At 50.2% G+C, this 13168-nt stretch overlaps 1 protein-coding gene across 1 annotated transcript; it reads right to left on the reverse strand.

The window, feature by feature from the left end:
• Positions 1–2664: 2664 nt before the first annotated feature.
• On the reverse strand, positions 2665–3403 carry LOC120662747. Its single transcript, XM_039941828.1, has 3 exons — positions 3050–3403; positions 2747–2968; positions 2665–2673 (listed from the first exon to the last, which is right to left on the reverse strand). Exons 1-3 carry the CDS (start codon positions 3401–3403, stop codon positions 2665–2667), a joined length of 585 nt encoding a protein of 194 aa, XP_039797762.1.
• Between the last annotated feature and the right edge of the window lie 9765 nt (positions 3404–13168).

Genomic DNA, 13168 nt, shown 5'->3' on the forward strand with positions numbered 1-13168 from the left:
CATGGACAATGATGCTTCATTCTCAGCCCATTTGTTAACAAGCCCATTTTGGAAGTGGGCCACTATATTGGCTATTTTTAAGCCTACTGTTCTAAACTAATATACACAACATATTAAAAAAAATTCCACCAAAAAATTTGGACCAATTTTCCAGCCCATTAATTAGAATAGCCAATTCAGCCCAAAAACCATACACAATATTTAGACAATTTTTTTTGACGCCTCTCATCTGGGTACAGCTGTAGTATCTGTTCATACATGTAGACACACCCACCCTACACACGCACACCTCACTCACACCACTATACACGTACAAACAGCCCTACAACTACACACAGAACCGAAGACCGCGTCCTTCTCGAGATCACCGGATGACTCTGTAGGCGACGGGCGCGTCGCACTCCCTTTGTGGCTCCACACATGTGAGGCTGTGGATTTAAACAAGGGAACACAGTTCCCGGGTGCGAACCCGCACCGAGCAGCACTCGAACGCGGGCGGCAGGCGCTCCACTGAGCAACCTTGCCAACGCGCTACGCGCGCTTTCGCCAATATTTAGACAATTTATCAGAATTACAACATCAAAACTGATACTCTCCCACGTCTAAATAACAAAAAGGCAATTTCTAAAATCCCAGATCCACAATTCACCCAGGCTGAGGTGGGCGCCTCTTATCCCGATTACTAGTTCGAATCCTTGTCCTCTCAATTTTTTTTATTTTCCCGTCTGCTACGCGAGGCACTCACCACAGCTTCGCAGGTGGGCCGGCTCGATCGCCAGTGACGCAATGAGCGTGGGCTGCCAAGGCGCTTGGTACCCTCCAATTTTTCTTTTCCTTTTTTTCCAATAGCTCTGAAAATATAAGCTATATGGTAAAAATGCCCAAATTTATTGCAAAGACGTAGGTAGTATAGTTGTAAAATTTTTACCTCGTTAAGGGAGTTAGAATATTCTCATGCAAACAAAATATTATGTAGCAACTTAGATATGCATATGTGCACTCAGGATCTTACGCTAATGCGTGGACTCATGTTTACTATAACTTATTTTCTTTATCACCATTATATTGTGGTTTGAACATGATATCAAATCCGTGATGATTTTTATTTTCATTTTATGACGTTTTCAAAGGTTTGTCATAGAAACTGGGCTCAAATTAGAGCCCATATGGGTTATTTGCAAATCTGTGACGAAAATTCGTAAATTGTCATAGATCTTTTATGTTTATGACAGTTTCTATAAATGTCACCGAAAATTCGTCATAGATCAAAGAATTTCTTGTAGTGTCCGCAGGTCGTCCACCAGTCCAGTTTGGGTCTCTCTGGATCGGTTGGTAATCAACATGGTGAATGTTATAGTTTAGGACCGACAATGGAATCTCGTGGGTGTGGTTCATTGAACTGGTTCGGGATTAGTAGATCTTGCATATAGAGGGTAACTAATGATGGCAAACATGCTTTTTTGACCAGTAGATTAGGTTCGTAAATCTGTTAATAATAAGTACCTCCCACTCGTGGTCTAACTCGGTGTATATGGCACTCATTGTGGTTTTTTTCAGATGCTAAAATTACAGTTTCCATGGGAGAGAAGTTGTGCAATAATGAAGCGGAGGAACTAGAAATTTTAATTTGTACATACCACTAACATTATAACATAAGCGAACTTGATAGTAACTACATTTGCAAAAAGCAGTGCAATGCAATATAGTTGTTTGCCCCCTACATGCATAAAAATATGGTTAGGAAAGAGAATATATAGCTGAATAGGATGCCACACAGGTCATCACACTACTGGATTCATTGGTTTTGCCGAGTGCCGGTTACACTCGGCAAAGGCCAGTTTGCACTCGGCAAACGCTTTGCCGAGTGTAACACTCGGCAAACGCTCGGCAAATGCCACTCGGCAAAACCTCTCACGGCAAAGGGGTCTTTGCCGAGTGTCGGATTTCGGACACTCGGCAAAGACTTTGCCGAGAGCCTTGGCCCTCGACATAGGAGCCACGTGGCGCGACCCTGGGCGGGCTCTTTGCCGAGTGCCTAACGGCAGGCACTCAGCAAAGTACTAACTTTGCCGAGTGTCGGCGCCTGGCACTCGGCAAAGCGGCCGCCCAGGGTCCCGCCACGTGGTCGCTTTGCCGAGTGCTGGGTCCTGGAACTCGGCAAACTTTCAAATCTTTGCCGAGTGCCAGGACTTTAGCACTCGGCAAAGTGGTTGTTCTGCTGACATGTGAAGGCTACTTTGCCGAGTGTTTTTGCATAAGCACTCGGCAAAGTTGCCAAAAAATTTTTATTTCTTTTTTCTCTGTTTTTCGATATAAATACAACAAAAATATATGTAAATGCAGGGACATTATAGGCAGTTATAACAACAAATATATAATTAAAAAATACGAGAATAGCATCGATACAAATAACGAGTCCATCACATATATCACAAGTCCGATAGACAATACATCACATAGAACGAGTCCATCACATATATATAGTCCAATACATAAAATATGTCCACAAGATAATGTCACAAGCTGAGTCCATCGACGCGCCAAGTCCACTAGTGTACAAGCTACGAGCAGGTGTCACTCACGGTCAGGTGGGGGGGGGGGGCAAGATTGCCATGGGGCCGCCGACGAGTTCTGGTCCGGAGGAGGGTCGTTCGATGCGTTCCATTACTGATTCTACAAATAGAAACACATAAATTGAGTAAGAATAACAAAGATATAATAATATCTACAAACAAAGCATACTCACGGGAGTGTCAGAAGGTCCTGCAGGAGAGTAAGCCTGAGCTAGTAAGGCGAAGGGAGGAGGCGGCGTCGCATAGTTCATCGACGCGCCAAGTCCTTGCATCCAGGTGACCATGCTGTGCAACATAACCGACTGCTCCTCCCTCAGCTTCCGCTCCTGCTCCAGCTTGGCCTCGATCTCCATTCGGCGCCTCCTCTCCTCCTCAAACTTTGCCTCCATCTCGGCCTACAAGATTTTAACCTCCATGTTACAATACGAAGCAAAGTTTTATTTTAATCATAGAACGACAACTAAATCTAAACTAACCTGTCTCTGGTGCACGATGGCCACTGAAGTTTCAGGCCGTGGGCGTATGGGCGGGGTCGAGTCGGTGGTACTTGCCCTAAGCTGCGAGAGACTGGGCGTACTCGCCGTGTCGACCAAGCTGTTGGCGATCAAGTACCGCCCGTGCTTCTTCCTTTGTCCCGCCCTCATGATGGCTTCTCCGGAGAGTGGCGCGGTAGCCGCATCCCAAGTCTCCCCGTGGAGCGCCCTTTTCACCTCCGTGTACGCATTGATGCGCGCGTGGATGCTTGGGTTTGTGTAGGCCTCTGGTGGAGCCGCCGGGTTGTAGGCCACGTCCGACGTCGTCCTGCCCATGTGAGACATGGCGTACGCCATGAAGTCGTTGCAAGACTGATCTGGATGAGACTCCGACTGCCAAGAAGTCAACAAGATGATTAGTAAGAATTCAAAATATAACTTTAGAAAGAATGAAGAAATTAGTGAACTTATCCAAGTTTTCTTGTACTCGCCGAGGCTAAGACTCCCTTGATGATGTGCTGTAACATCCCGAAAATTACCTAAAATAAATCGTGCGCTAAAATTTTGCTTCGTCGTTGAGCTCGAGATCCCTCCTTGAAACCCTAACCCCAGTTTTCCGGAATCCTCCCTGTTCCGCCGGGACTCCCGATTCCCCAAAGACCCGACACCCGTATCCAGCACCCTGTTTCCCCTCGACCTGCGCGTCGTGCTCTCGCGCGCCCGGACGCCAAGCGTGGCCGACCGGCTCCGCGATCAGCGCCGTGATCCCGGCGCGGACCTCTCTCCCCCTCTCTTTTTCCCTTCTCTTTCCCCTCCTTTTTCTTTTTCTTTTTCCCAATTTCTTTCTCTTTTCTTTTCTTTTCCTCCTTTTCTTTCTTTTCTTCTCCCCTCTCCTTCCTCCCTTCTCCTCCCTCCTTCCCGAACGCGGCAGAGCACCGGCCCGGCCCCCTTCCCCTGCTCCGCACGGCTCGGCCGCGCCACCACCCCCCTCGCCCCTGCTCCCTCCCTGGGCCGCTCCCCGCTCCCGGCCTGCTCTTCCCGCGCCGTGACTCCGCCTCCCGCTCACCCCGGACCCTCCCTGGCCGACCGACGCGCCGTGCCAAGCCACCCCGAGCCGTGCAACCACCCGCACGCGCTCGCCGCGTTGGGCTGCGCCACGCCGGGGCCATTGGCCGCGCACGCACGCTGCGGCGCCCCGTCACTCGGCCGCACGCGCCGCACGCCGCACGTTTCCCGGCCGCCCCCTATCCCGTGCGCGCGCACACCGCCACGACCATCGTTGACGCCGTACAGGCGGCGGCGACCTCGGCACAGTGACGCCTGCAGCGGTCGCCGCCTGCCTGAGGCGTCACGTCGCCTCGCCGAGCCCCGACCGCCGTTGACGCCGGCCCCCACCGCCATTATTTCGGCCACCGGCCTCCGCCGCATCCCGCCAAGCCGCCACCGCCTCTCCACGGCTATAAAAGCCTCCCCACCGGCGCCGCACCCTCGCACTCAAACCTCCCTGGCCACCACCGCCTCCCCTCCCCAGCGCTAGCGCCGCCGCCCCGCTTCAGTAGCGCCGCTGCCGCCGGCCCGCGTCGCCCCGCCTCTGAGCGCCGCCCCGGCACAAGGTGAGGCCGGGAATCAACCCCGCCGGGCCCCCACCTCCTTTCCCCTCTACCCGGGCCGCCGTCAAGGCCCAGGGCGGCCGAATCGGCCGCCGCCGGCGCGCCCCTACCCCTCCCCTGTTCTGCGTCGGGGGGAGGAGGAAGAAGGGGCAAAATTGCCCCAAGCCCCCTCCTTTCCCTCTTATTTGGTTAAGAGTCCCCCCCCTTTAACCAATTTGCAAAGTAAACCCTGCCTTTTTACCTAATTTCAAAATAAGCCCCCTTCCATATAAATTTAATTACAGATAAACCCTGACTCTTTTAGAATGACCCAAATAATTTCTAAATTATAAACAGAGCCCCTGCCTACTTAATCTTAATTACAACTAGGTCCCTAGACCCCTGTTTAGGGCCTAAACGCTCCCCTGACCTATCATTTTATGTGCCTAACGACCCCGGCTTAACCTAAAATTTTACCCCGCCTCTCCTAACTCAGTTTTGGCCATACCATTCAGAAACCATCCAAAAATAATACTCTATATTCCATGTGTTCCCGTTTCGAGCTCGACGACAAATCTTTGTTTTGATTGTGTGCTTGTTTGTGTGCGCTGTAGACCACGGAGTGAGCGAAGGAGAGCCCGTTGACGAGCAGTGCTGTGAGCAGGTGAACGAGGACCCGTTCCGCGACCCCGAGCCCGAAGGACAGGACCTCCCCGAAGGCTACGAAGACGGCAAGTTCAATCCCAACCTTTGATGCATGTTTCTGTCCTAGTTTTTATAAACACAACCCAATGGCCTGTTTTATAAATTTCATATGTTTTACTTGCATGAAAACACGGTTGGATAGCCACCCCTTGATTTGTGATGACCATTCCTTGACCACCTAGATTAATGTCTGATTTTGTTTGGACGTTAATCGATATTAGAATGCTTAGGACTTTACTCATAAGTCATAATACTATTTGATTTATAAAGAAAACGTGTGCGTGTGGGAAGGGATAAAATGTGGATTTTCGAAAGATGAGTATGGGCGAGATGGACGGCATTTCTGTGTGATTTGCCGATTGGTGTGCTTATGCCTGTGTGGCAGGGCAAAGAAGGGAGATATCCATCTTGTCGTGTCTAAGGACCGAGTTGGTGTGTCATCTCACCTAACTCCTTTATCGTGCAAACCACTCGACCGTTGAATGGGCAACGGCGTAGCATAAATCCCACTAGTTGGTGTGGTAGCCATCAGGAGAGCTGAGAGCAACGGGTAACTAAGGAAAAGGGATAAGCCCCGAGTGACTTATGCCCGGTTATACCTAAGTGAACGGTCAATGACCCCTTGGTGCATCCCGTGATGGCTAGTCAGGCTTAGCTATGGTGGGTAATGGCTATGTTGGGATCTACACCGACACGACGGTGTTCGAGTTGTGGTATCCTACTTGTGGGTAAAGTTGCACACCTCTGCAGAGTTAAGAATCTATTCGAATAGTCCGGGCCCACGGTATTGGGCGAGTTATGGTGTGGTCACATAACTAGTGTTTCTTTGGGATGGGCTAGTGTGAGTTGTTTTGGAATTGTGTCCGGCAGTTGTGCCGTGTGCTACGACGGACGGGGAGTCCGGTAGCAGTTTTAAAACTTGAACTCTGTGCTACTGCAAAAGCTGATTTCTAAAAGGTTTTTCTTTAAAATAAACCCCTGCATAAAATATCGTTGTTTCTGCAAATTAAACCGTAACCTTATCCTTGATTTACCTATGCATATTATTCTGTTATAACCCCCTCCGTGGGTGTGGTTGGACTTGCTGAGTACGTTTGTACTCACCCCACTCTTACTTTTTACAGAAGAAGACCCAGACTTCGTGCCAGACGACGCCGAGTAGGGTTATCGTTCTACACCCAACCTTGCCTGTGGAACCGGCCCTGTTGAGATGCCTCCGCTGTCGTAGTACTCTGAGCCCGTAGTAGACCCTATGTGGTTCGCGGTCTGGTGTTATGTCGTAGCCTGGTTAATTATTATTATCATCTGTATCGAGTGTCCTCCAAGGTTTGTACGGTTTTGAACCATCTGATGTAATAAATGTGGCATCAGCCTCCTGGGACTGGTGTTTTGTATCACATTTAAGTCTTCTCTTATGAGGGGACGCTTCAGGTGGTATCAGAGCCGTAGGTTGGCCGTAGGACGTGACCCTAGGAGCGAAACCCGTTTTCAGGACCTTTCACCTTAGGACTTTTCTATCCTTAATCCTTTCCTCACACAAATACTTACCTTGGGTTCTTGCCCTGTTCCAGATGGCTGACGATGGATGGATCGGCGGAATCTGTTTCGCAGAGCCCGGCCTTCCTAAGTTGTTGATACTCAGCCTGGAACGCATTGGAGTTGTGGATCCGCCGGAGTTTCTTTACCGGGAGTACGACTCCAAGGGCACTCTTCGGTGTGACCTGATGATCTTCATAGCAAGGAGCACCCGCTACCCTGATGTGGACCCCTGGTTCATCTCCACCACTGGATTCCGTTTCCCGGACACCTATCGGAAAGCCGCCCGCAAAGCCCTGCGGCGTCTGCGTGTGATCTACAGGCATCACCTCCAGCGTACTCCTATGGGATTTTTCCCGCCGACTGAAGGAAGAGGACACACATGGATTGCCATAATGAGAGGACTTGGAAGAGAAGAAGAAGACCTGGAAGACACGGTCTCTCACCTATCCATCTATCTCACCGGCCTAGATGAGGTCTATCGCGAGCAAGCAGCACAACTGAAACAGCAGGTCCACAGAGCAAGAAAAAGCAACCCAGGAGATGGAGGAACAACGGTCGAGGACTTTCCATGCCGAGTATTCCCTAGCCGCCCTCCAAGTCCAAATGGATGAAAAAGAAGAAGAACTGGAAGAACAGCGGGCAAGAGCCACACGCGCCGAGGACTCGCTAGCCGCTCTCCAAGCTCGTATGCGGAGGTACGAGGCTCACTGGGGAATAGGTGGATGGATAGAAGAAGACGAAGAAGAAGAACCCGAAGAGGCTCAATGGGATGTAGGCATTCAGGCCGAAGAGGAAGAGCCCATGGAAACCCATTGGGATGTTGGAACTCAAACTGAAGAAGAAAAACCTGAAGAGACCCACTGGGATAAAGGAACTCAGACCGAGGATGACATGATGGATCAGTATCTCCCACTGAAGAAGCGCCCTCTTAGGATCGAGGAAGAGTCTCCATGATAGGAGTTGTCTCCAAGCTAGAACCTTTGCTCTAATAATAATCATGTACCCATGAAGTTGTACCCCCCATGACGCCATAAATAAAAATCATCTACCCCTTTGTGTACCTCAAATAATTGTGCAAGTTTTTCACCATATCTTTGTTTTCAGATGGCTGAGGAAGGATGGACCCAGGGCGACTGCCAAGCTGCACCTGGCTTCCCCAGCCTCTTGATCAACGCCCTGGAGAGCCTTGGCGTCACGGAACGCCCAAGGTACTACAGCAGAGAGTACGAGCATCATGGCACTCTCTGCTGCAGGGTGATCCTAGTCGTCGCCAGAAGTGACCGCTACCCCGACATCCTGTCATGGCGAGTGACTGCTACAGGGTTTAGGCACCAGGACACCTATCCCCTAGCCGTCAGGAAAGCACTTCGTTATCTGTGCCGGATTTTCGAAGGACACCTCACCCCCACACCAATGAGGTTCTTCCCACCAGCCATCAGGACACCGGTTTGGGAAGCTCGAATGAGAAGCCTGGAACGGCGCCGCCATGAAGAAGTCCTCCTGTACCAAGTAGCTAACTACCTAGCCTCCTTGGATCAGCTCTTTGACGAGCAAGCCAACTTGCTGAGGGAACAGACCCATCGAGCCGAGCAAGCAGAGCTCGCGCTAAGATTGCAGCAGATCCGAGCAGTCCAAGCCGAGGCAAGAGCCGCAGCAGCGGTCAGCAGTGAAGCAGTTGCTCAGGAGAGCCTCAGGCAAGCCCGAGACCGGCGTATGCAAGAATGGACTCGTAGTGGAACCCCAGTCCCGGCAATAGGGGAAAACCATGTTCTGCTCGGAACGCCCGTCTTAGGATGGGGACCGCTCGATGGAAACCCACTAGCCCCACCCGAGAACCCTGGGAGGTCTACGGCCGCCGCCGCAAGAGAAGCCACAACGCAACCCCGGGAAAACGGAGGTCTAGAGGATGGCGAACCAGGACCACTCATTTCCCCGGAGGTCGTGAGTTCCTTTCCGAGGGAGGAACCCACTCAAGCCGATGAGTCAGCCTAAAGTGCTAGCGACCGTCAAGGGATGAAGCCGTGTGGTCCGAAGAAGATCTGTGCCCCTTTCCTTTTGTAGTTGTGTACCCGGTCGTGTAGTACGCGTTTGGCCTTGCCCCTTGTTGTACCACCCTTGCTGTAATAAAGTTGCTTGTGCTTGTTGTTTGTGATGATTGCTTGTTGATTGTGTGCTTGCCGGCAGTAAATAGATACTGCCTTTTCAAAAATACGACTTAACCAACTTAAACATCACCTAATCTTAGTCCCAATCCACTCGTTCTGCAGATGGTTTCCCGAAGCATCACAAGGGCCTCCCGAGTCAGGGACCCTGCAGCCGCTGATGCAGGAGTACACCCTGACGGGCAAAACCATCCTTAGGAAGAACAAGAAGTGAGTCAGGGCAGAGGAGAAAATCATGGTGCACAGCTGCCACCACCACCACCACCACCTTTCGTGGACCTGGCACAAGTAATCCATAACCAGACTCTCATACTGGAGACACTGGCCAATGCTCTAGTGAACAGGCAGCCACGAGAGCAGACCTTTAATGACAAGCTGACAGCTTTTCTGAGGGCCAAGCCACCCACTTTTGCCGGATCCAGCAACCCCTTGGATGCAGATGACTGGCTCCGCGTGATCCAGAGGAAGCTCGAACCATTTGGGTGCCCGGATCGAGATAAAGTTCTTCTGGCTGCACATCAACTCACCGGGACTGCCTTAGCCTGGTGGGAGAATTACTGCGCTGCTGCCAGATATGCCTCTACCATCACCTGGAATGAATTCATGAGGGAGTTCCGCCGTTATCACATCCCCTCGGCCACCATGAAGCGCAATGCAGATGAGTTCCGCGCACTTCAGCAGGGGAGTATGTCGGTAGAAGAATATACTCACCAGTTTATGGAGCTGTCTCGATATGCGCCAGATGAAGTGAATGACGACGAGAAGAAGCAGGACATGTTCAAGAAGGGACTAAACCCAGAACTCAGGACCCTGCTCACTCCTCAGATCTATCCTGATTTTAACACCTTGATGAACAAGGCAATCCTCACCGAGAAGGCTAAGATTGATGAAAGGAAAGAGAACAAGCGCAGGTTCCTGGAGAGTAAGTCTCGCCAGCAGGATCGTTTTCAGAAGACCAGAAGTCTCAGCTACAACGCACCAAGGTCCCAAGCCCCAATGCAGTACAAAACTCAGTCTCAAGTGACAGGACCACGGGCCCCTAACACACAGCCCAGAAGCCAGAACACCATGAGGGCCTCACAGAATAATGCAAGCCAGGTCACCAACAACAACAGCAACGTGAGAGCCTGCTTCAACTGCCGTGAGACGGGTCACTTCATCGCCGACTGCCCCTATGCCAAGAACAAGCCTGCTACTTCGGCTTTCTCCAACACAGTGAACGGACCCAAGCCAGTTCTGACCGGTGCCAACCGAGTGCCCCTCCGTGGCAACAGCAACAACAACAACAACCAGCAGAGGCAATCCTAGTAGTCTTTTGGACGAGCCCGTGTCAGCCACATCGACGCACAGGAAGCTCAAGGAGCCCAGGGCGTAGTACTCGGTGAGTACCTAGTCAGCTCAACTCTTGCAACAGTACTGTTTGATTCTGGAGCATTACACTCATTCATATCCTCGAGTTTTGTGGAGAAACATAAAATACCTACAGTACTACTAAAAACACCCCTATTAACCCGGACGCCCGGAGGAGACATCAGGTGTCAACTGGGTTGTCTACGGGTAAGGATCAATTTAAGTGGGGTAGAGTTTTTAGCAGACCTAGTAGTACTTAAGTCAGAAGGGATAGATGTGATCCTTGGAATGGACTGGCTAAGCAAACATAATGGCCTCATAGGTTGTACGGACAAGGTAGTACATCTGACAAACCCAGAGGGAGTCCGAGTGACCTGTCATACCCGGGAAAGTGGAGCAAACCCGATGGTGTTTAGCATGGAAGCCAAGTCCTTGGAAGAAGTCCCAGTAGTGAATGAGTACCCCGATGTCTTTCCCGAAGAACTTCCCGGTATGCCACCAGATAGGGACATAGAATTTGTCATTGATCTTGTCCCTGGAACTGCCCCTATAGCCAAGAGACCTTATAGGATGGCAGCCACCGAATTGGCGGAGTTAAAGAAACAACTAGAGGAGTTGCAACGGATTGGCTTCATCAGGCCAAGTTCGTCTCCTTGGGGAGCCCCGGTTCTATTCGTCAAGAAGAAGGACGGAAGTATGAGGCTATGTGTAGATTACCGGGCACTAAACGAGGTCACTATCAAGAATAAGTACCCCCCTTCCCAGGATCGATGATCTTTTCGATCAATTAAAAGGAGCCAAGTACTTTTCCAAGATTGACCTAAGGTCCGGATATTTTCAGCTCAAGATTAGGGAAAGCGACATTCCGAAGACAGCCTTTGTCACCCGATACGGACAATTTGAGTTCACAGTGATGTCTTTTGGATTGACAAATGCACCGGCCTATTTCATGAACCTCATGAATAAAGTTTTTATGGACGAGCTAGATAAGTTTGTCGTAGTCTTCATTGACGACATACTTATTTACTCGAAGAGCATTCAGGAGCACGAGCAGCACCTGAGGGTAGTTTTGGAAAAACTGAGAGTGCATAGGCTATACGCCAAATTCAGCAAGTGTGAATTTTGGCTGGAGAAAGTAGCCTTCCTTGGTCATATTTTGACCGCAGAAGGAGTGGCAGTAGACCCCGAGAAGGTCGAAGCAGTATCCAACTGGCAGCCGCCGACCAATGTGAGTGAGATCAGGAGTTTTCTTGGATTAGCTGGGTATTATCGGAGATTCATAGAAGGGTTTTCTAAAATAGCCCGGCCCATGACAGAGCTGCTCAAGAAATAAAAGAAGTTCACCTGGACGGAGTCGTGCGAAAGAAGCTTCCAGGAGTTGAAACGAAGATTGACGACAGCCCCAGTGCTAACCCTGCCGGATATTCATCGGGATTTCGTCATCTATTGTGATGCGTCCCGACAAGGATTGGGATGTGTACTGATGCAAGATGGGAAAGTCGTTGCATATGCTTCCCGTCAGCTCAGGACTCATGAGCAAAATTACCCGACCCATGACCTAGAACTTGCAGCCGTAGTGCACGCACTTAAGATCTGGAGGCATTATTTGATTGGAAATAAGTGCGAAATCTTTACCGATCATAAAAGTCTGAAGTATATCTTCACCCAACCAGACCTAAACCTGAGGCAGAGAAGATGGCTGGAATTAGTCAAAGATTATAATTTGGAAATTCATTATCACCCAGGTAAAGCCAATGTAGTAGCCGATGCCCTAAGTCGGAAATCCTACGGGCCCAAGAATGACCATTTACGAGAGGAAATGGCACGATTAAATGTGCACATTGTCCCTCGAGGTTCCAGCCAAGTGCTGAACGTTCAATCCACTCTAGAAGAAAGAATCAGGAAAGCCCAAAAATCGGACAAGGGACTGATGGAAATCCGGAGGCAAACCGGAGAAAATAAGGCCCCAGACTTTCGAGTTGATAATAAGGGAACGTTGTGGTATAAAGACAGAATTTGTGTGCCCCAGAAAGGAGATTTCAGGCAGATGATCATGGATGCAGCCCATAACTCGGCCTACTCAATTCACCCAGGATCCACCAAAATGTATATGGACTTAAAACAGAAGTATTGGTGGAATGGGATGAAGGCAGATATTGCACGATTTGTCGCCCGTTGTGATACTTGCCAGAGAATCAAAGCTGAACACCAGAAGCCGGCAGGATTACTGCAACCCCTACCCATCCCGGTGTGGAAATGGGATGAAGTAGGAATGGACTTTGTGGTGGGCTTGCCCAGAACCCAGAAAGGACATGACTCCATATGGGTAATAGTGGATCGCCTTACTAAATCAGCTCACTTCATACCCGTACGTACCAACTATGACGGGGAGAAGCTAGCTAAGCTCTATATAGAGAACATAGTGAAATTGCATGGTGTGCCCAGCCGAATCGTTTCAGATAGAGGAACCCAGTTCACCTCTAGATTTTGGAAAAGTTTGCATAAAGCTATGGGCACCAAGCTAGACTTTAGCTCTGCTTATCACCCACAGACAGATGGTCAGACAGAAAGGGTGAATCAGATCATGGAGGATATGCTGAGAGCATGTGTCCTCACTTATGGCAAGAATTGGGAGCAGAGTCTACCCTACGCCGAGTTCTCATACAACAACGGGTACCAAGCAAGCTTGGGCATGTCACCGTTTGAAGCTCTCTATGGAAGAAAATGCAGAACCCCTCTGATGTGGTCAGAAGTTGGAGAACGTGCCCTAGTCGGCC

Source organism: Panicum virgatum, chromosome 2N, assembly GCF_016808335.1.
Source record: "Panicum virgatum strain AP13 chromosome 2N, P.virgatum_v5, whole genome shotgun sequence".
Lineage (NCBI taxonomy): Eukaryota > Viridiplantae > Streptophyta > Magnoliopsida > Poales > Poaceae > Panicum > Panicum virgatum.

Bases quoted from the DNA above. Each gene is read 5' to 3' on its own strand.
- LOC120662747 (XM_039941828.1), bottom strand. From the start codon at position 3,403: ATGGCGTACGCCATGTCTCACATGGGCAGGACGACGTCGGACGTGGCC. The intron at 2,969-3,049 runs GTTAGTTTAGAT...AAAATCTTGTAG, and splicing joins CCATCGTGCACCAGAGACAG to GCCGAGATGGAGGCAAAGTT.